The sequence below is a fragment of the Stegodyphus dumicola genome, chromosome 11 (assembly GCF_044657685.1).
Source record: "Stegodyphus dumicola isolate Sdum_Otavi_A_Nest chromosome 11, ASM4465768v1".
Lineage (NCBI taxonomy): Eukaryota > Metazoa > Arthropoda > Arachnida > Araneae > Eresidae > Stegodyphus > Stegodyphus dumicola.
Window position 1 is genome coordinate 107,611,079 of NC_140778.1, and position 22,546 is coordinate 107,633,624.

At 32.1% G+C, this 22,546-nt stretch overlaps 1 protein-coding gene across 2 annotated transcripts in view; it reads right to left on the reverse strand.

Annotated features, from left to right (window-relative positions):
• LOC118183585 (selenoprotein S-like) overlaps nt 1-12,767 on the reverse strand; it is a 31,049-nt gene extending 18,282 nt beyond the window's left edge. Inside the window, exons 1-2 of one of the 2 annotated variants that reach the window (XM_085827061.1) lie at nt 12,613-12,767; nt 2,181-2,271 (exon numbers count right to left, since the gene is read on the reverse strand). In XM_085827061.1, coding sequence (XP_085683187.1) covers nt 2,181-2,235 — 55 coding nt within the window. In that variant the 5' untranslated portion in view covers nt 2,236-2,271; nt 12,613-12,767. Of the gene's footprint in view, nt 1-2,180; nt 2,272-12,243; nt 12,263-12,612 lie in introns of those variants that run through there. The other variant, XM_085827062.1, reaches the window with a different exon arrangement.
• Nucleotides 12,768-22,546: the final 9,779 nt, after the last annotated feature.

The following is a 22,546-nucleotide window of genomic DNA, read 5'->3' on the forward strand; positions in this document are numbered from 1 at the left end:
AATATGATAATTAATAAAACGTTAAAATTAATTTTATAAAATAATTAAATGCATGCAAAAATATATAATACATGAAATGAAAAATAATTATTATTCATGCAATAACTGAGCCACTACAATAATAACATCACAGGCCACGTCATGATCGGCTAGTGAAAGACTTCCTTTTAACAAAGAAATCCTTTAAATAGATTGAACAGCCTGCTTTCTCGACATGAATTCAATCAAAAATTATTGGGGCATTCTAGGAAAAAGGTTGCTGGTTGCTTATTGCCCCAAAAACAGTTTATCAGGTAGATACTCTAGGTAGGGAAATTCTAGAGAATATCCCAATCCCTCTTCGATAACTTCGCCAATTGTATGCCTCACAAATGTAGACCATTATTTTTTGTCAGGGGCTATTATAATTATCTCAATCATGTTTTTTGTTCTTTTTTACAATATGTACAAGATATGCACTTTTTGCTTTCCGACAGAAGCTGAAAAAATTTTACTGTTCCTTGTAAAGTGCATAATTTTCTTTCCTTGCAGCATACAGTACCTATGGATCATACATCAGCTATCAAAACTTCTCATTTGAAGTTTATATCCAAAGCCCTATTTACCAATTGTTTTACGAAGTATATATATATATGTGTGTGTGTATGTGTGTGCATGTAGAAATTATAAAATTAAAAATATGAAATTGTGATTTATGATATAAAGGGTATTAAAATTTACAAAAAAAAAAAGCTTAATATTTATTTGTTTACCTCATTAGACATTTCTTTCAATGCAAGTTGTTTAAGTTGCTTCGTTTTTTGTGCTAACAGTACTTTCTCTTTAATTCTGTAAACAGACATAATCTCTTGTTTAGTTACATTGTTACAAGTCATGCAACTGCTGTTTTTAGAATTCCGACTAACTTGTCAATAGAAATTTTCTCGTTTTCAGTAAATTCTCTGTCACTTTCTTCACTATCAGTAACGGTATTTTCTGGATCTAGAACCATACTACAGATTTCGCCATTCATTAATTGATTGATGATTGAGAATCATTGTCATCACTATGAAAAACTTCTTTTATATCATCTTCATTTATTACCACTTCTCCACATTTCTTTACAAAATCCGTTAATTGGAAAATTTCACCGTTGTTTTGTGATATCCGAAAACCTTTAAAATTTGCGGCTATCGTCATCAAATTTAACTATCCTTCACTTTATATATTTGGCTATGCATCATGAGCTTGGCGACTAATGACAAGTTGTTCATTAAATTTTATCTTGCTTCTATCGCACACTGATACAATTAAGCCTGAATTGTTATTTATTATACTTATGTCTATTTCGTGCACATGCTTAAGGCTTATCAGAGTTCTGAATAAATAAATTTCCACATATACTTAAGCCCTATTGAGAGCCAGTGATAGATATCTTACCACCTGATGCAGTCTCTATCGGTCCTAAATTCTGCGACTCGGTGCAGCCATACGAGCCCTGACACTGGGTTTATATGAATAAACAAATCAGTTATTCTTAATTCAAATAGCCCTAAATATAATCTTTGGGTCTATGAGTATCGTTAACAAAATCTATTTTTAGCATATGGAAAGAAATTCTTGGTAAATTTTTTTTCGTCAACATTTTTAGCGCATTTAACTTAAATCTGTAATCATCGTTAAGCATAATGTCAACATAAAAGGTTACCATACTCCTTTATTATTCAATTACCAACATAAAAAAATTGTTTAGGCATCACTACATGAGTCATTACTTAAGTTGTCATGTTTTGATAAACATGCGGTGATGAAAGGAAAGTATAATGAATAATGATTCGCCAGGTTCGCATCATATCAACAATGAATCTATGTGGAATGTTTCGGTTTGAGTGTGCCAAAGCAGATACGCAGCAATGGAGCCAAATTACTGATTGTACAAATTTATGCTAAAATGATTGTTCCTTCAATAACAAAGTATTTTACTGAGTGCAGAAGTGAAATTAAGAATCAAACACTCCCCAGATGTTTTATTATGCATGGGGGGGGATTAAATATCCATGCATAAAGCCTACGAGAAAAACGGTTTTGATAGTTTTGAGGTCCGGATTTTAGATTATTTCAGATGATGGACGTCCGGATTTCAGACTTCGTACTGTATAAATTTAAGCATTTTTTTAAACACCTTTCACCAGGAAACTTACCTGAATCAAACAAGGATTTCACTGGTTCGGGTGTTTCATTAGGAGGAACTTCCATCGTCACATATTAGTCATTACTTTTATGTAGAAAATTCTATGAAAGTTAAAAACATTTATGAAAATTTTAAAACAAACTACTTTGAAATAAAGACATAAAACTATATAAAGTCTATAAAATAAAATAAACCAACGCTACTTGAACTTTGGGTCGCATACCCAAATGAAGTTTCAAAGTAATATGATGGGGTTGTGAAAATTTAATTCAGATGCATAAATTTAAATATCAATCACAATCTCTCAATTATGATACAAAATCCAAGATCTGGAATCATTTGGACTTCAGCAAATTCAAATTTAAGAAATTTCCAGATTATAGATCATCAATCTAAATACAGTAAGATGACACTTAGAAATTGCAAAACTAAATATATGAAATGACTGTTTGTGTAATAATGACACATTTATTAACAGAACCAAAATTTAAAAGAAAAAACTCATGTTAACATTTATTTTTTGTTTCATTAAAAATTTCTTTCAACCTAAGTTGTTTAGACAATTTCATCTAAAAAGCATCTTAACTGTCTTTTTAATTTTATAAAGAGAAGAGACATAATTTCTTGGTTAGGTACAAAGTTATTGGCTGGTCCACAAAGTCATATAACTGTCACATCAAGAATTCTAATTAAACAGTCAGTTGTAATCTTTTCATTCTCAAAAGCCTTTTTGTCACACAGTTCACAATCAGTGACCATATTTTCTGGATTCGAAATAATAATGCACATAATACGTTTATGCATGTGTGTTTAATGTATAACGTACGGTATAAGCTAGGCTAAAATTATCTATTTCAGTTAATGTTGCAGATTGCACTGTTCCTTAATCTTCTAATTGGATCCTGCTTATTATTTTTTGCAGACTGTTATAGTAATTTTATAAAAAGTAAGCTTGAACTTTCAATCATGTCAAAAAGAGTTTCCGATTCTGGAGCTGGTGAAAGCATGTTTCAATGTCCATCAAACAAAAAGTGGAACTGCTGCAAAAGGCACATCCTTTGTTTCTCTAACCATTCCAAAATCTGTTTATCAATTTTACGGTGTTCTGCGGGGGGGGGGGGGAATGTTGCAACGCGCAATGAAATGGAAGTTGATCTGTCAGCACTATTCTCATCTTCAGGGCAAGTGTTTTATTTTATTCGGCTTATAATTCCTTACTAAATGTAGTATTTCATTTCGATGTACTCCGTCTTTGATATGATTTAAATCAAATTCCTTGTCATTATAAATATCATGAATACACATCAAATAGTTTTCTGGTTGCAATTTTCTAATTTCGACTATGCGTAATGTATGGGTTACGCGTGCGCGCTTTGAAAGAAATGTTTAATAAAGTAAATAAATATATATTAAGCTTTTTTTTCGGTAAATTTTGATGCCCTTTAGATCATAATTGTGCTTTATTTCATAAATTACAGTTTCATATTTTTAATTTTATTATTTTTGCATGCCGTCTTACCACATTTAAATTGATGATCTATAATCTGGAAAAACCCTTAATCCGCAACAGCCGAAGTCCCGATGAATCCGGATTAAAGACTTTGTACGGTAAAAGTATAGTTTAGGGTACCAATTGGCAAAACTTGGCGGTACATGGATACCGATTTTGTGCAATTCTTTGACTCGTTATTTTCGCTTGCGAAGCCAAAATAACAAGACAAACAAGTGCACAAACTCGGTATCCATGTACACATCTACTTATTTTCACTTAAAAAAATCCCCGAATTGCACAAAAATGGCATTGCACACTCCTTTGACTTTATCTATGTACACGTCGACCTATTTTCACTTTAAAAAAAAATCCCCGACTTGCATAAAAATGGCATTGCGCACTCTTTTAACTTTATCCATGTACACGTCGACATGTTTTCACTTTAAAAAAAATCCCAGAATTGCACAAACTTGCATTGTGCATTCCCTTTACTTTGTCCATGTACACATCGATATATTTTCACTTAAAAAGTCAAAGGAGCACCAAATTCTACAATATAGGCACACAAAAAATACATAATCTCAATAAAATACATTTTAAACCAAAAAATAAAATAACATAAGAAAGGAAAAACATGTTATACATTTAAGCACTACCAAAAGCAAATTTTCACTTACCATGATTTTCGAATTCGCTTCGTATACCCAGAGCCACGTAAAAATCAAAATATAAATCATACTCAAATGACTTTTTTCAAACCAGGTACTCTTTCTGATCGAACACTTCACATAGTGACCATCTGAACCTTAATACAAACCCATTCAAATCCATCTAAACGGTTTTTACATTCGACTAGATGCATATCCTTCCTACATACAGGACACTTATAATGGCTACTAAGTAAACCTTCATTTACACACCAGTCAATTAAAGTTATTTTCCCCTTTCGCTAAAAGTCGTACAGAAACTTCAAATTAATCTTACTACATTCGGCCGTTCTACCGTCTAAAGCATCTAACCAAAACACACCACAAAAACACTTACAAAATATCCCATGATTCAAAAATTCCCAGAATCATGCACCCGATTACGTCACAATAGAGTTTCCCTAACATTCAACTACTCAGGCTACCATAAATGAAACAACAACTTGGCGATAAATCAAACAACAACTTCGCCATAATACAAGAGGTACCTTAAAGTCTACTCTACCCCTTTGTACTGTATAAGGTATTTCTCCCGCCTTCTTAGCATGCCTTCGTGGTGTAGTGGTCAACACACTCGACACATATTCGAAAGGTCCGTGGTTTGAAAAGTCCAGGTGAGGGCATTGCTCATTTTTCATATCTCCTGCTTCGAAATAACCTAATGTCTCTACAGTGGTGCCCGAACTAAAAGGTGGTGAATGATGATTCTTTACCACCAGGATTTGAGGATTGGGTCCTCTGAAACCCCAGTCGCCTCTCTAAAAGGTAGAGTATATATAAGGTGTTTCTCCCGCCTTCACGGTGTAGAGATCAGCACACTCAACGCATATTCGAAAGGTCCGTGGTTCGAGTCCTGGTGAAGGCAGTGCTCATTTTTCTTCTCTCCTGCTTACGAAAAAACCTAATGATTTTACAACTAATAATTGATTACTATTTCTTCACACATGTCATTAGTCACAAAATTTTGCAGTTCTATTTCATCAAAGCCACTTGGCAGGGTTTATTTATTTATTTAATATTTTCTTGGTGTCACTTTTTTTAACTTTTGTTTTTTATTATTATTGAAATAGATTTTATGATTCTAGATTTGCCAACAGATGATCAAACTATTATCCTATTTCCTCAGTCGATTATGCTGCGCAAACAACACGGTTTGAATAATAATCTCATGAAATTACATGACTGGAACCCTAACATGATGATATTATCTACTAACATCCTTTGGCTGATTTATGGATGTGTATTTCCAAGGAATGAGTCAGAAGGAAATTTTTTTTACTAAAAATTTGCATTTTGATAAGATACTGATAGTACAGTACAAAGTCTCATTGGAACTTCAGGGATACCAGATTTGGGATTTTCTGGATATTAGATCATCTGTTTAAATCTAGTTAGACGACAAGAGAAAATCATAAAACTGAATATGAAATACCAATTTATGAAGTAAAGGATATCAAAATTTACAAAAAAAAAAATGCTCAATATTTATTTGTTCACTTTCTTAAACATTTCTTTCAATGTAAGTTGTTTAAGTTGCTTTATTTTTTGTGCTAATATTTTCTCTTCAATTCTATATATATACATAATTTTGTGTGCAATTACAAAGTTCTACTGTTGAAGTCCTGTAACTGCAATGTAGAGAATTCCCACTAAATAATTAATAGAAATGTTTTCATTCTCAGCAATCTCTCTGTCAGTTTCTTCACTATCAGTAACAACAGTTTCTGGGTTTAGGGAACCATAATACAGATTTTGCTATACATTAGTTGACTGATTATTCAGTCATTGTCCTTGAAATGAAAATCTTCTGTTATATCATCTTCCATTTATTATTATTTCTCCACATTTCTTCAAAAATTCTATAAATTGAAAAACTTTACTTGGCTAATCTTTGGAATATGGTAACAGGTAGTTTGGCGACATTTTGGTAAGGCGATAAAGGTTACTAGCTAGGACTTTAGCAGTGTACATGGATAAAGTCAATAGTGTGCGCAATGCCATTTTTGTGCAATTCTGGGATGTTTTTTTAAGTGAAAATAGGTCGATGTATACATGGATACCGTGTATGTGCAATTCTTAAAAACGCGGCAAGTAGTTTGCGATTCTGCACTTTCTCCCAATTTTGCACCTAATCTTCATCATGATTAAGCACGTTTATTCCATAAAAGTTCTAGCATAAGCATAATTCAGCTAGCAGATTGTTGGAAAAAAATGTTGAGTAAAAAAAAAAAAGGCCTTTACTTCGTGAAAACAAAATGGCATCCAAACAAAAACTAGCAGGTTGCTGTAGCAGGTTTGGTCGCCAAATTTTCACCATAAAATCGCCAAGTTACCATAATCCAAAGATTAATCCTTTACTTTCTCTTCACGATATCTGAAAACTTTCAGATTCACAGCTATCATCATAAAGCTTAGCTAACATCTGCTATATACACTATTGATAATGTATCATGAGATTGGCAACTAAAGACATGTTGTTTTGCTAAATTTTATCTTGCTTACCATATGCTATTGAACATAAGCTTGAGTTATATTAAGTAATTTATTTATCATGCATATGTCTACTTCCTACACATGCTTAAAGCTTATCTGAGTCCCAAATAAATAAATTTCCACAAATACTTAATATACACCACAAAATGTCTAGTGCTGGCCTTACATGTGTCTGGTGCTTAGAAGGCCAGCACTAGACATTTTGTGGCCCGTGCAGTCTCTGCAGATCCAAAATTCTGCTGCCAAGCACTTCTCTAAATTCTCAAATTCTGCACTCCAGTACCTTCTCCAAATTCTAAAGATTTTGCCATTCCTTAATTTTATTGCTCAGTGCTTCTCTAAATTCCAAAAATATTTCCTTCCCCAAATTCAGACACACTAGCCCTGGCATCGATCCTAGAGACTTATCTAGATAACAAATCAGTTATTCCCAATTATAAAATTACAAACAATCCTAAATGTTAGCTTTTAGCCTGTGAGTATCATTTACAAAATCTATTTTTTGCAAATGTTAAGAAATTTTTCTTAAATTTCTTCTCATAAGCACACTCAAAACTTCACAGAAGAGTTAGCTGAAGTCAATAATCATTGCCAAGCATAATTCTGAAATGGCATTAAATGTTCTGTCATTCAATACCAGATATTTATGTGAAACTAATTTTCAACTTTAATGCTGATTTAATCTAATTATCATTCAATGTGAAAAACACTGAAGATTCTTTATGTCCAGCAATGTCAAATATTGCACAAAGTTTTAATTTGTTATGCAGCAAAAAAAAAAAATAAGTAAATCTGTCTCATTAAAACATGATTTTCTTTCATTACTTTTTTGTACCTGAAACAAATTCTAAAACTGTCTTTTCATATGCAAATTGTTTATTAAAGAAATAAATTATTTATGGGAAAGTACTTTAATATCTTTATTTTATATTTAATATCAGAGATCACAAAAACATTAGATGAAAAAAAGGGATTATGAAAAAAACAGTTTATGAAGCACAGGTGTACACTAAAACATTCTGAAATAATAATGAAATGTATTATCAATGCATCATTGGCTACAGTGCAGGTTATCAAGAATGTGTTATAACCATAGAGTTAGGAGTAGATGAAAAGGACATTGTGCCCTCAGTCTGTGGTCAAAATAATTCAGACTTTCACCTTACAGTCTTTCTTTTATTGTTCAATAGCTCGTTACAATGGGATGCTAGACATGAATAATATTATCAAGATTAATTTCAATATTTTTTAAATTTAAAGTGACATAATGGTTTGCTGTTCTCCAATTTGATGTTCAGGAAGAACTATGCATTAAAAAATAAGAGTTTAAGCTTTCATAGGTTTGTGTCAAGTGACCTAAGCAGAGTTGTTTTGTATTGAAAATATCTATATGTAGTTTATGCTGAAAATAATATAATGCTGGATTTAAAGCTCAGCATAGCTCATGTCAAAAGACAGAAATGTACAGATCAAGGCCTGCACTAAGTCTTAAATAAATTTTATCCCATAACTTCATAATTTGTAATCTACATATTTAACAAACAAGTGCTATCAAGTTGCTGGTACATCATCCGTGAGGAGGCTCACAAGGTCAAAATGGACTGAATGACTTATTTTGAAATTCTTAATTGTAAGAAATTAAATATTTGAATCTAATGACATGATTCTTTCAGTGCCAGTGCAGGTATAAATATATCAATTCATTTTCATGATGAATCATAACAAAACATGACCACCTTTTTGATATTGCATTCCATTTCATCCTTCTTACAAAAATTTCATCTAGTTTTTGATTATTTTTAATATTACGAATGCACAATCACTTAACGCTTTCTTCAGCTACACCCACACTCCAATTTAACCCTTTCGTGGGCCATTTATTTCTCATTTGAATTTCTCCCATTTTTTTATGTTTTATTATAAATTAAACAATAGCATTTAAGGAAATATATTTTATTTTGCGAAATTTTTTGTTTATATTTAAATTCTAGGGGTGGGAAGTATACTTCCCACGGGACCTTTTATGGTCATACAGAAAATTCAATTTAAAGGCGATTATTTGCCGTGAAAAGATGAGAAACATGTTGCAATGCACAAGGGTACTTCAGATACTACACACAGATAGCGGGGCCTCTTTTCTTGGCCCTTTGTGCTACATTTCTTACATCGTCTATAGTTGGAAACAATCTTTGGCATATGATTTCCCACATTGACATCATCCGGAACTGCACACCTTTTTGCTTGGAAGCTAGCAGGACGGCCTTTTTTTTTTCCAAGGAATATCCGTCTATTAGTTGACGAGCTAATGCTATACGGAATGTTAGCTGGTCTAAACTTCTGTTTCTCTTGTTTCCTTGCCACAGTATAAAAATATTTACGATGCCAAGATCAGTAAGAAAATAAAAAATACGATGCCACCATTCTACAGATCTTATCCCTATTTGGTACCTTTCTTTTCTTTGATCGAAGCAATCAACCCCTCTTATGATATCGTTATATACGGCAACAGCTTTAGGGCAAGGTATTTCTGTTTTAGTACCATCCTTTTTTGTACTATTTACAGATGTAATAATCGCTGAATTATATGCAGTAGTCAACAATGTAACAGCCTTTTTGTCCATCCACTTTATTGCAGCAACACCTTCCTTAGTTATGAACACAGATTCCTTCTTTGTACTCGTAGTTTGTTAATAGCCTTCAGTATTGGTGGAAGATCCTTCCTTTGCGGCCTCACAATCCCCACAGAAAACAGACTACTTATAAGTAGACATTTGCAAGCCTAAAAGATGTCAAATAGTTATCATAGGCTATAAGATGACCGGTCTGTTTTACATCTTCCGTTAGTTTAGTTATTACTGTTTCCCCTAAGCTAAATATTTTATCCTTATTATCAGAAGTTTCTTTTCCACAATAAATTTCAAATTTTTGAATATATCCAGTCTTAGAGTCTGCTAAACACCACATCTTGTAACCTCTTTTTATAGGCTTCATTGGCATATACTGCTTCAATGAAGTTCTCCCTTTGAAAGCTATCATACATTCATCTATTCATAATGTTGACGAAGGTTCGTAGACTTTAGGTATGGAATCATTGAGCTGTGAGAGGATTGGTCTGACTTTATGAAGTTTATCATGCCCAAATTGCCCGCATGGATTTGTGCTGTTATCGTTTACATGTAAAGTCTTAGTTACTTTTTTGAACCTCTTTGCGATTATCATTCTTGCTACTGATTGAACATTGAGAATAGAGTCTGTGCTTCAGTAGTTTTTCAGTTCAGGCAATTGATGTATACCCATGAGTATATGCATACCTACCCATGCTTTCAAATCTTCTAATGTGATTTCTTTCCAGTTCAGGATAATGTCTTTTGTGGTATGACTCAATCTCTTCCTTTCCTTAGGCTGCTTTGCACATGAGTTTATTTCGTCAACAATATTCTGTAAAATTTCCTCGGTAAAAATCATGCCAAAATAATCCTTTTCTTTCTCGGTAGAATTGAATGATATTTTCAAATGTATTTTCAAAAATATTCTAATTTTTCCAACATACCTATTGCACGTGGCTTTTATACATGATGCAACAGCATTTTCACTTTTCACCCATTATTTATTAAATATTAGATAGGTACTGCAGAAATATACAAAATAAGGAAACGTTATTATAATAAAAACAGTGTTTTACTTACATTTGTCGAAGAATCGTATAGCAATGCAAATGTCAAATCAAAACAGGTGTCTCGGTGGAACAGATCTCGCACAACGCGTTCGAACTTTCAAAACCAATGTGGTAATACAGTTTTCAGTCGACTGAACGCAGATGGAAGCACAATACTGAAGTGGGAATTAGAGTTCCCAACGTTATAATAGCAAAGCCAATATATTATAGTGGGTTTTGCGCTTCCGACAGGTGTATTTCCCAGGAACATATAGGTGGGAAGTAAGCTTCCCACGGCCCATGAAAGGAAGCACTTCCACAGAGAACCCGATAAATGTAAACATCGCCAACTTTGGCGATAATAGTTCAAACCTGGTAACCTAGCTAATTCATCCTATTCGCTTATGCAAAGGTTCTTGTTCGCATTTGAAGATTTTTATTATTTTTCTCTTATTTATTTATTTATTTTCTGAATTTTTTTAACAACGAATAGAAATATTTTCGCATAATTAAAGAAGTTTTCGTCGAAAGATGCCGGTTCTCGGCTCGTCAGTTCGATATCAAAGGAAGAAAATATGCCGGGAGGGGTGAATGCTAATTTGTAACATGGCCGTACACGTTATGTTCTTCATTATTAACAGCTGTAAGCATGCAGAACCATGAGGTTTCCAACCCCTATAAAAATTTTAAAATGTATAAAGTTCTAGTTTTATTAACAATGCTACTGAAGAAAATTTGATTACTGTTGAAGGTTATTTGTATTGTGAAATATATTATGAAAAATGATAGGTATTTGTTTCAACGTAAAATGCTTTAAGCTATATGCAAGTAACTTAAAAAAAAAAAAGAATACTGAAAACTATGTAAAATGGATGTATTAAAGGTCATGCATTCATTAATTTATTACATGGGATACCAAAATATATCAATCAACAGGCAAAGTACTTAATAACGAAAAAAGACACTTCTAATAGAAACATTAGTATTCTATATGAATTAGAGAAAATACATATAAGTATAATGTAAACATAAGTATAAGAATACTAATTGTTATTTTTTAAATGAATTTTTACTTCCCGTTATGTTTAATACATTGTTTTCTGTCCTAACTTGAATTTAATACAAATTTATTTTCGTATATCACCTTTAACCTGTTAGTTTTACATCTATATACTTATTATCTGTGAAAGCCGCGAGATTGGCGAGTAAAAATGCTACGGCGCCAACGGGTTCTTCCCCGAAGTGCCAACGTGTTCTCTGCGGATGAAAACCCCAAATTTAATAACACAAATGTTAGAAAAACATATAACCCACTGCACAAATTTTATATTCATTTCGATGGAACATGTCACATATTTCTCAACCATAAACATTTTACAGGTAAGATTGATATCCAGCTAAGATAAAATGCTAGCTAATTTTTTTAAAAAAACTTCTTCCACACATCTACAGTTCATTCAATTTTCAAAGTTTTAAAATCTGGAAAATGAGACTACATACGAAGTTACAAAAATCTGTTACATATTTTAATACGTTTCTTTCATCTACAAGGTTATGATAAAAGTATTGAAAGTTATATTAAATATAGAACTTTTACTTCAGTTTTTAATCTTGTCTCATGTTTTTTTTTAATAGAAAATTTAAAAAAATCTGCATTTTCAAATTCTACCTAAAAGAAAATATTACTTTAAATATTAAATTAAAAACATTAACTTTCAAAAATTACCAGATTAATGATTGTCCAAGTATCTTAAGCTGTGAATGAAAGAAAAAATGGGGAAGGTGTAGAAACACCCACTGCTTAACGCATTTTTAAGAATTGCACATACTCGGTATCCATGTACACATATACCTAGTTTCACTTAAAAAAAAAAAATCCCAGAATTGCACAAAAGTGGCATTGCGCACTCTCTTCACTTTATCCATGTGCACATCGACCTATTTTCACTTAAAAACTCAAAGAAAATTGGCAAAAATCCAATTCTTCTTACTCTTGTAAAAAGCGCCAAACAAATAAGTGGGCGATTCTGCACTTTACCCGAAAAAACTAACTGAGCAAAAGCGAATTTTTAAATAAAATTTTTAAAATACTTACTTTTGTTTACGTATATTAATCTTAAACCACACAGGTCACAACGACCAAATAATTTACAGACCACCCATTAATCTAATCATGAGTCAGCATAGAACCTACAGACGCTTTAAACTCGTTATTTTCGTTGCTAAGAGGAATGATGCCAAAACGTTAATATAAATCTTTATACGAAATTATACGTCGAAGATCGTCATTTAAATTGAAGCATTCGAAAGCAGCGCTTTCGATTTCTTTACATTCGCTTGGGAGCATTATCAAGTATTTTTTCATGAAAATTTCTAACAAGGTGCAAAGTTGCACCATATGGATGTTGGTACAAAGTTGGGTTTCCAGTAACAGGCTCAGACAAAACAGGTATCCCAAATCTTGAGATACAGAATTCCATTCTGTATCCTTCCGTATATAAATTTGTAACTTGTTTTCAATAGATAGAACGCTGTTTCCATGAGGGCGTAGCTACAAGGGGGGCATCTGTCCTCGGGCGCAGAATCCAAGGGGCGCCAAACTGATGTTATGACATTTTAGAATTAAATGTTTTCCTTCCTTGGCAAGCAGTAGGGGGGGCGAAATCTTCAGTTGTCCCTGGGCGCTGAAAACCCTAGCTACGACTCTGGTTTCCATCAAGATTCATCAGAAGATTTTGGCTTTACATACTCCCTTTTTTTTCCTCACTCCAGTGGCAGAACAGTAAACAGGCTGGCTGCATGGGCGTTTTCGTGCTTTTCGCTACGTGTAACGTGTATACGAGTCAGTTTCCCTTAGAAAGTCCTCTACGAAAGCAGCCCTCCCCTTAGTGAGATAGCCCATGCGTCCTTTAACCCATTAACGGTTTCACCCGGATTTTCTCGTTCTTTTATGCAGGTCTCTTAACGGTTCGTTACGGATTATTGTTAGTTTAAATGTACCCTCGAAAACGGACAGTCCCGTGTTTTTGTATTATCGAAAAAACACGCCAAAAAGGACTAGCCCGTATTTTTGTATGTCTTCCAACCCCCAATGCCTAAGGGTACAAGGGCCCATGCAATCCTGACGACAATGGGTAATGGCTATCATTAGGGGAGAAATCTTCTTGATGTTTTGGGATAAAGGCCTTACACTGACTCTAAAGAAACAAATTTATTTCCAGTTACAAAGTGGATGCATATATAAAGGGATTTAAGAATTTCCGTTTTAGAGCAGTTATTGAATAAAAAATAGAATTTTTTACAAAATGAACGTTTACCTATAAGAGCATTAATGAATTAAAACCAGAAAAATAAAAGTAATAAATGCAAACATAAAAATCTGAAAATGCAAATCTTTCAGATTTTACATTACGCCCAAAGGGCGTTTTTTTAACGGTTTGTGGGTTACCTTTATTTTTAAATATCATGTTCTTCGCACTTAAACCATAAAACTTCAGTTAAACAGCAATACCGCAAAATAAATTTTAAATGAACATATCTTTAGAATTTCCGAAACACAGTCTCGCCCGTTGAAGATAATTTTTTATATTATTATTTTAATACAGTGTTGCCTTTGCTCGCTTTAAAATCGTTGAGTTTCTTAATAAAAAATTCATTGAAGTTTTACGAAATATGAAAAATCTCGGCTTCGAGATGCCCATATTCGGGTGGAAATGTACGTTATTCAAAATTGGATGGGTCTAGGTACCGTTGTTTTATCACAATGCGAGAAACATACATATATTTATGCAGATTATTCATTATTTAATTTCAAGGCAGATAGCCCTCGAGTGCTCTGCCGTAATCTAATAAACCAAAACCATTATTTAATTTCTTTAAATATAATACAGGGCTGTAATATGTGGTAGCAACAGTTTGAAAAGTGAACTGACATAGTTTTCAACGGAAAATGAAAAAATGAAGTTAATAGACCTTCTCGGCTAACGCCCTTTGTTTTAAAAATAATGTATCGTGTAATTTAATGGGAATACGAGATTAAATAATTCTCTTTAAAAAATTCTTCTACAAATTTATATCACGAATAATAAAAACGTGAGGCTGTCTTGATAAATTTATAAATATTATACATCTGACAATGCGATTCAATTATTTGATTTCGTAATTTAAGAGCCTATGATTCTTCTTATAAAACTGTACAGGAATTTAGCAAAAAAGCTATTAAGTAATCTCTTATTACCATTAATCTATGCGATAAATTATTATTATTATTATTACTTTTGGTTCAGTCTTTTTCTTCCAAGTATCCTTTTACCTCAAATAATCGAAAAAATATATAAATTTAAAACAAAATTCGCCCCCAAATCAGAAATTAGGTTACAAATTTCATGCAAATTTTATTTCAAAAGCTATTTTACGCTCTGTAAAATGATGCAAACTTAAAAATTTAAGATTTTTAGTTTATTCTTAAATGGAAATATGCGCAAAAAATTTCTTCGACATTAAATTTTAAAAACTCTAAATCGAGTTATTATCATCCGTAAACGTAATTGTACAAAATCTGAATTCAATAGCTTATTGATAAGCAGTTCAAAAATCGACGACGAGCTTTTGATTAAACACCGTGATTGAACTGAATACAATTTTTGGAACAGCTCTATTTTTAAGCACTTTGGAAAGATCGGTAAGTTGTTGATATAGCATAACCGTTATTTTTATAACATTCTTGGCATTATGAAACGTGTAAGTGACATTCATAAGCGATTCCCGACAGTTCTGTTCATTTGTCAAAGTGGCTGCTTTTGAAAATATTGTGAAGCTCACTCGATGTGCTCCACTATCTATGATACTCATTAAAGATATTTAATTATGTTTTATTTCTATACAGAAATACTGGTAAAATTAAGAGGTCAAATATTTAATTATTTGAGTTATATAACTACTTATACTGTCTCAAGAAATTTTGAGTCATTTTGTAAAAATAATCTTTTCTTTAAAATTCCTTTTCCCCCCTACCCCCTATGCTTCATGACTTTATTACTATTCTGATGAATGGATGGTTTGTAGAGACATGACATTTTTTTTTAACAGCAAGAGACATGAAAAATGAGCAATGCCTTACCCGGGACCCGAACCACGGACTTCTCGAATGCGCGCCGAGCGTACTGAGACCACGAAGGCATGCTAAAAGGGCGGGAGAAAATACCGTATATTCACTCACTCCCCCTTTTAAAGGGCGACTGGGGATTAGGGGACCGAATCGCCAAATCCTTGCGGCGGAGAATCATCATCCACCTTTTTTGGTTTGGGTGCCACTATAGAAACATTAGGTTATTTCGAAGCAGGACATGTGAAATAGGAGCAATGCCTTCGCCGGGACTCGAACCACCAACCTCTCGAATACACGCCGTGCGTGCTGACCATTACACCACGAAGGTATGCTAAGAAGGCGGGAGAAAATACCTTATAGGTTATGAAAACCAAAAGTTGAGTAGGTAGTCACAAATCTAACTAATAAATGCTCTACAAATACAACTTTTAATATTTTAGCAGAATTTTTTGGAAACGTATTTATATAGATTGTTTTAGAAATCGACACAGTTTGATGCCAGTTTAGAGGAGGGGTTGTTTATGAGCGTATTAAAAATGCTTTTACCACTCAAAATGTTAACTACTTTAAAATAATAATTCATAATCGCACTGAATCTGATGTTTACAATTATTTCCCCTGAGATTTCTTTAAAAAGAAAGAATTACAATTGTGTTTAATGCAGAAAATTTAATGGAATTGGCATCTGTGCAAGAGGACGGAAACTATCAGGGAGGACTTTCTAAGGAAAACTAGATTTCCTTCACATTGAACGTAGAAAACTTTCACCGAACAAGCGTGTTCACCAGGATTTGAACTTATGTAGGATTACCAGTACTCAGCGGTTTTAGCGCTTGGCCACTGGGTCCCGCAGGCCGATTAAAAATCTTGTTTAGAAACCTTTAATCTTGATTTAGTGTGACAGGTGCCGTAGTTTGAAGGTTAGGATTACTTGAATACAGCAAAACACACGAGGACTATCTGCTTTTAAGGAAAGAGATGCCTTCGTAGAGGACTTTTTAACGAGAAAAGTCTCATATTCATGTTATATATAGGGAAAAACATGGAAAAATACCATTCAGCCATCGTATTCGTTCGTCAGGGTGTAAATCGAACTAACAGTATTTACCGGCCACTAATATGGCCGTAGTTGAATAGGGGAAATAACTGTTGGATTGTAAGGCATCTAAATTAAGAAATAAAAAAAAATCACTTCTGAGGTAATCTTAAACCCAAATTAAGTTTTTTATTATAATTATGAAAGAGTTCAACTCATTTGTTAATTTTCAGATCGTTAAAATTAGTGTAGCTTTAATGAATGATTATTTAGACCTGTTACAAGAAACAAATACATCAAAAGTTTCCTTTAAAACATCAGGAATTATTGAAAAATCTTCTGTAATTTATAAAAGAGAAAACGTATTTAACCAGATTTTACATGTGTGAAAAAATAATGAATTTTGATCTTCCCTAGTAGAGACATTTGTAATTATATTTCTAGTTCCAAATTCAAAGTGAGAAATCTAGGTGCCTGAAGCCAGAGAACACTATCGATTCTTCTTGGCTTCTATTTTCAGCGACAAAATAGATCAACTGCATGGAATTTTTATGATTTTTCTCAACATGTAAACTAAATGCGTGTAAGTGTTTCTTAGAAAGCTCGTCGGAAGTAGAATACCTTTATCTTGGTAGATAGATATCGTGTGCTTTAGCAAATTTAGCAAGTCTAAGCACAGGGCCGACAGTACTATGTTTGAGGCCTTTCTCTAACATAGTCGAATAGTGTATCGAATAGTCGAACAATGAAATCACCCTACATCGCCCTCTTTTACTTACTTTTATACTTTTATCTCAATATTATATTGTTACGAATTTGGTATTTAAAAAGCTAATGTTAGTTTAATTATAAATTAAATGGTTTTATTTCTCGCGCAGTGCAGCGCGTGACGAATATTAAAAGAAAGCTAAGCCGGAAAATTGAAAATACAAGAGCGCGTGCATTAAATAAATAAATATCTCTTTTTGATTTCGAGAAAGTACTGGAAAATTCTAGCGCGTGATTTTAAAATCTTATAAAAGGAGGAAAACATCTCAGTTTGTAGTAGTTGCTTAGTTTGTTGTTGTTTAGAAAACTGCTGTTGTTGATTATAGCGAATTCGCGGATTAGCGTTCTTTAGCTTTTTTGAATTACGTTCTATTGTACATTTGAGTAGTTAAAAGATAACTACTGTGAGATATTGTAATACTGCATGATAATTTGAGAAAATTTAAGCATTTTTGTTGTGATAATAAAAAATTTTTGTTCATTTTTCATCGGACTTGTGCATTCATTTCATAACGAACTCGTACGCACGCAACAATATATTGCATCCACAAAAATTTCTCTAAATTAATGTTATTTGGATTCGAAAGCCATCTTATGCTTAAATACATCTTTCCAGATGTTTGTCTTTTACTCACTGAGAGTCAGTGCTTCTTGAAGATGTCAATTCATGAATGAAAAATTATTTCTTGCTTTTCCGGTTTTCCCTAACCGTTCCCACAAAGGCCGAACCTTTGGGCAAAAACAGCCCTCCTATGATGTTAATTCCTCAGTAAAAGAGAAAGCACTGAACGGGGTAAAGTAGTAGAAATCTTGACTTTCCTTTTCACTCAAAATTCAAGCATTCCCAAAATCTACTATAAAAGATATACTCCCTAAAATATAAAATTTTTGTGTAATGAAATTATAAAAAGCAATATATATATATATGCATTATAATATACACATATGCTAAAATATGAATGCTTATATATATATCATTGATGACATATATATATCAATTAAACCTTTAGACACACTCACACACATACATAATCAGATATATTACATGTATAGAATCACATAGTATCAGTAGGTGAAAGAAGAAAATAAATCCTACTAGTGAAAGATTGCTGAAGAAATTCAAAGCATAACGAAAGTTTCTTTTATCTTGGAATCAAAGAACTTTTTTATCGCTTTAGTTTTTGGGAGACTATTAGATTAAAATGTAATAAATAAATAAGTATATGGAAGAAAAATAAATCTTTAAAGGAAGAATAGAACCAAACAATCAAATCATTTTCAACATTAAAACCAATTTTAAGTGCGACAGTATATTTTCCTGCCGATACGAAAACTTAAGAAAATAGACAGAAATCTGCATTGTTTCACCTATCAATATACGACAAATGGAATAACGATACAAGAAAAAGTCAATTTGAAAAATTTGCGAAAGCGGAATAATTTCGAATGCTGCACAAACAGAAAGATACCATGCAGAGACATTGGATTTTTTTCGAAGCAAGAAATGCGAAAATTCAGCAGTGCCCTCTTTGTGCTTCTAATAAGGAGGTCTTCCAAATTCTAGCTGGAAGGACTTCCATTTATAACAAGATAGTGAGAATGGCATAATTCCTTATTATTTGTTTTCATTTAAAGGGCGAGAGAGAAGAAGCACGAGGCACTGTCGGAATAATTCATGTGTTAACGAATTATCGTCTGACATGTTTTCGTTGGGGTGCCATTGAAGAGACATAGCGTTTTTATGAGGAAAAAAAAAAAAAAAAAAAAAAAAAAAACACGAAAAATCCGTTATCCTATCAGCGGAATACGAACCACAGGCATTCCGACTGATAGTCCGATCTACTATCACTTACACCCCGAGTTCAAATTCTAGCTGGAAGAAGCTCCATTGAGCAATTTCCAGCTCAAAGAAGAATGAGATAATTTCTCATAATCAATACGGATATATAACTGATGATTCTAAAATTTTATTATCATTAAGACTGGAAAAAATACACGATTTATTTCATTTTCATACATTTTAAAAGAAGTTAAATTTTTCAGAGAGTTACTATATAATATTTATTAGAATGTCAAATTTAAGCATTTCAATTATTTATATAATAAAGGATAAATTTTATATTTGTATAATAAAGAAAAATCATTAATAATATCACTCTGATTTTAGTGGAGATATTTTAAGAAATAAATAAGTGAAAGCTGGAGGAAGAAATACTATTTCAAGTTATATGTTTATCTTAAAAGTAACGAGAGAAACACTATGTTAAAAGAAAAGGCACGCATATCGAAATTGTTTTCTGTACTGCTGACAAATTGTTATATGGCAGGCATACTATAATGTTCATGAATAATTGATTGCTACTAGATTAATACAGGCATAGCATATTTCTAGGGACTGATTTGCTGTAATTTCCAATTTGATTTTTGCATACTTTTATATTTAGGACACTAATTGCATCACATGCAATAATTCCATTGCAGTTTTATAGAAATTTATAAAATTTTCAGTTTCAATAAACAAATATATAATATTTCGATGACTCAGCAGGTAACATAATTTATTATCTTTCAAGTTTTTTTCGAAAACACCTCGGAAGATATAGAATTAACAAGCGGCAGTATCTGAGTGTTCACATTTCTGTTTATAACTGCAATAAGAACAAGTATAAGTTTGAAAAGTTTACCAATGGCTATGTGGATAAAAGAGATGATCATAAGTATTTTGACCTGGTTTTGGTTTCTGGTCAATACGTTGGATGTAGGGAAGATTTCGTGATTTTTTCCATGTGAACTAGTTTTCTTTATAAATTCCTCTAAGTCTTTCGTTAAGTACATACGAAGTTGCTACATTAAACATTAGTAAGTGTTTACATAGGTAAACATTTTAAAAGCGACTAGCGTAAAGAAAGATTATTTAAATTATTTTTTTTTAAATGCAAATTCAGAACACTGAAAACCAAACAGTAAACATTATAAGACTAATTTAATAATCTTTGGTTTGGTTTACTTGAAAACTTTACTTAAAAAACGTTGAAATTTACAATGTTTACAACAAACTATTATTCTGCCATATTCATCGATTGCGTTAATCAAAATCTAAATTTATTTAACGTAAAATGTAATTATCCGAAAATTATGTAAAATGAGAATTTTTTCCCACTATATCTGTAGTTTACAATGGCTAGAAAAAAAGATAGCTCTAGATAATGAGTATTTCTAGAATGAAAAAACTCTATTGACTAGAAATAGTCTTTGGAGACCTTAGTGTCAGTTAGCCTGCGGAGGTCAGGTTCCTTTCCAAAAAAAAGTAAAACTGTTTAAAATGCATATAGTTTAACGCTTCCTGTTTTATTTGGAATAATATTTCAAAAATAAAACTCGTGTTGGTTACGAACTAAGCAATTCTTAACGGGATAAAGAGCCGTACTTTGATAATGCTAGGATCATGCATTCAGTTTTCGTCGTTTTAATAAAATCCATTATGATACTTATGCTGGTAATTATAAACTGCATTTACGGATACAGAAGTATGATTAATACACTAATATCACAGAATATAAGCTTTTTATGCTCTGACAAGTTTTGTCAAGATACCAATTTTTAGTTCATATACAAGTCGTAAATTCCCTAGCCAGATTCCTTTTTTATATAAATAGATGCATAGAGGAGAAAATGGAACAGTTAATTATATTTTTTATTCTTTTTCAAAATTTAATTGTTTTAGATATAATTTTTAACGGTAAACGATATTCTGCTAAGTTATAATACAAAAATTATTACTAATAATAATTTATATCCTAATTTAATAATATTTATATCACTCAAAACAGAATTGGAAAACTCATTCAAATCATATTTAATCAAAACATTTTACGAAGTTATGGGAAAAAGGAATTTTGGGGTTTGTTTGATTTTTAACGGTGAATTCAATCATTAAAACATTTTTACCGTATTTCCTCATTCATAAAACATTAGCAAAATAATTTACTAAATAATTCTTAGATGTAATAGTATTCTTGTTTATCTTTTGTTATATGACTAAAAATAAATAAAAAAGCGGCTGGTATTCAATATTATTTTATTTAATTACAAATACTTAGCTATTGGTACTCAAGACATAGTCTTTCCATATTATCACTTTTCTATTAGGCCTTGAAATTATGTTAACGATCTAATAGAATTCGGAAAATCCTATGATTGCATAAAACTGCGGGAGGTGGTAATAATGACAAATTTTAAATGAAAATAGAAATTTATTTAAATAAATTTATTTAAATTCTATTTGTGATTGTCTGCTTTATGCATTTAATGTATCAAATGCAGAAAAGTGAGAAAAATCCATCCAACACAGAGAAATAATTCTTTCTAGTCTGTGGTAAGATTGTATCAAATTCATTTAAACTTCCGTTTAAATTCGAAATGCGATCTCTCAAATCAACGAAGGAATGCATTTTTGGCTTTAAATTCCACATTAGTAGCAACTGTATAATAGCTAAACTTACCAAAATATTTGTAGAAAACCGCCAAAATTCTAGAAATTGCTATAAAATCCCGAAAAATATTAGGAAGAATATGCTTGCCAATTCCACGCTGAAAAGACGAAGATGAGCTCGACAGTTAACGAACAACTTGTGGAAAATTTCAACGCTAAAATATAAATGCATATGCCAAATTTTCCAAAAATTTCTGATAAATATTGTACTCTCATCGTAAATATATATGGACTTATAATGTGATGAAAACTGAGTCCGTAAAAGAATGGATAATTTCCCAAAATAAATTGGTCTACTAAAACTAAATAAAATAGATAAGTAAATAGTAAAAAAATTGTGTAACAAAATAAATAATGATCTTTCTTAAAATACTGCCCAATAAAACATGTCGAATAATTGAAAGTTCACAAGCTTGGAAGCTAAAATTCTAAAAAGATTTCGGAAAATTCGGCCGTCACATGTTAAAAGAAACAAGTCTACAGGCTACTAGTACAAAGAAAGAGGAGGGAGACGAAACTAAATGGAACAACTACTTCTTGCCATTCAATAGCGGGGAGGCAATTTTATGGCTTATCCATCATACTAAGGGGAAGCAAACATACTGCCTTAGGCTGGGCCATCTTAG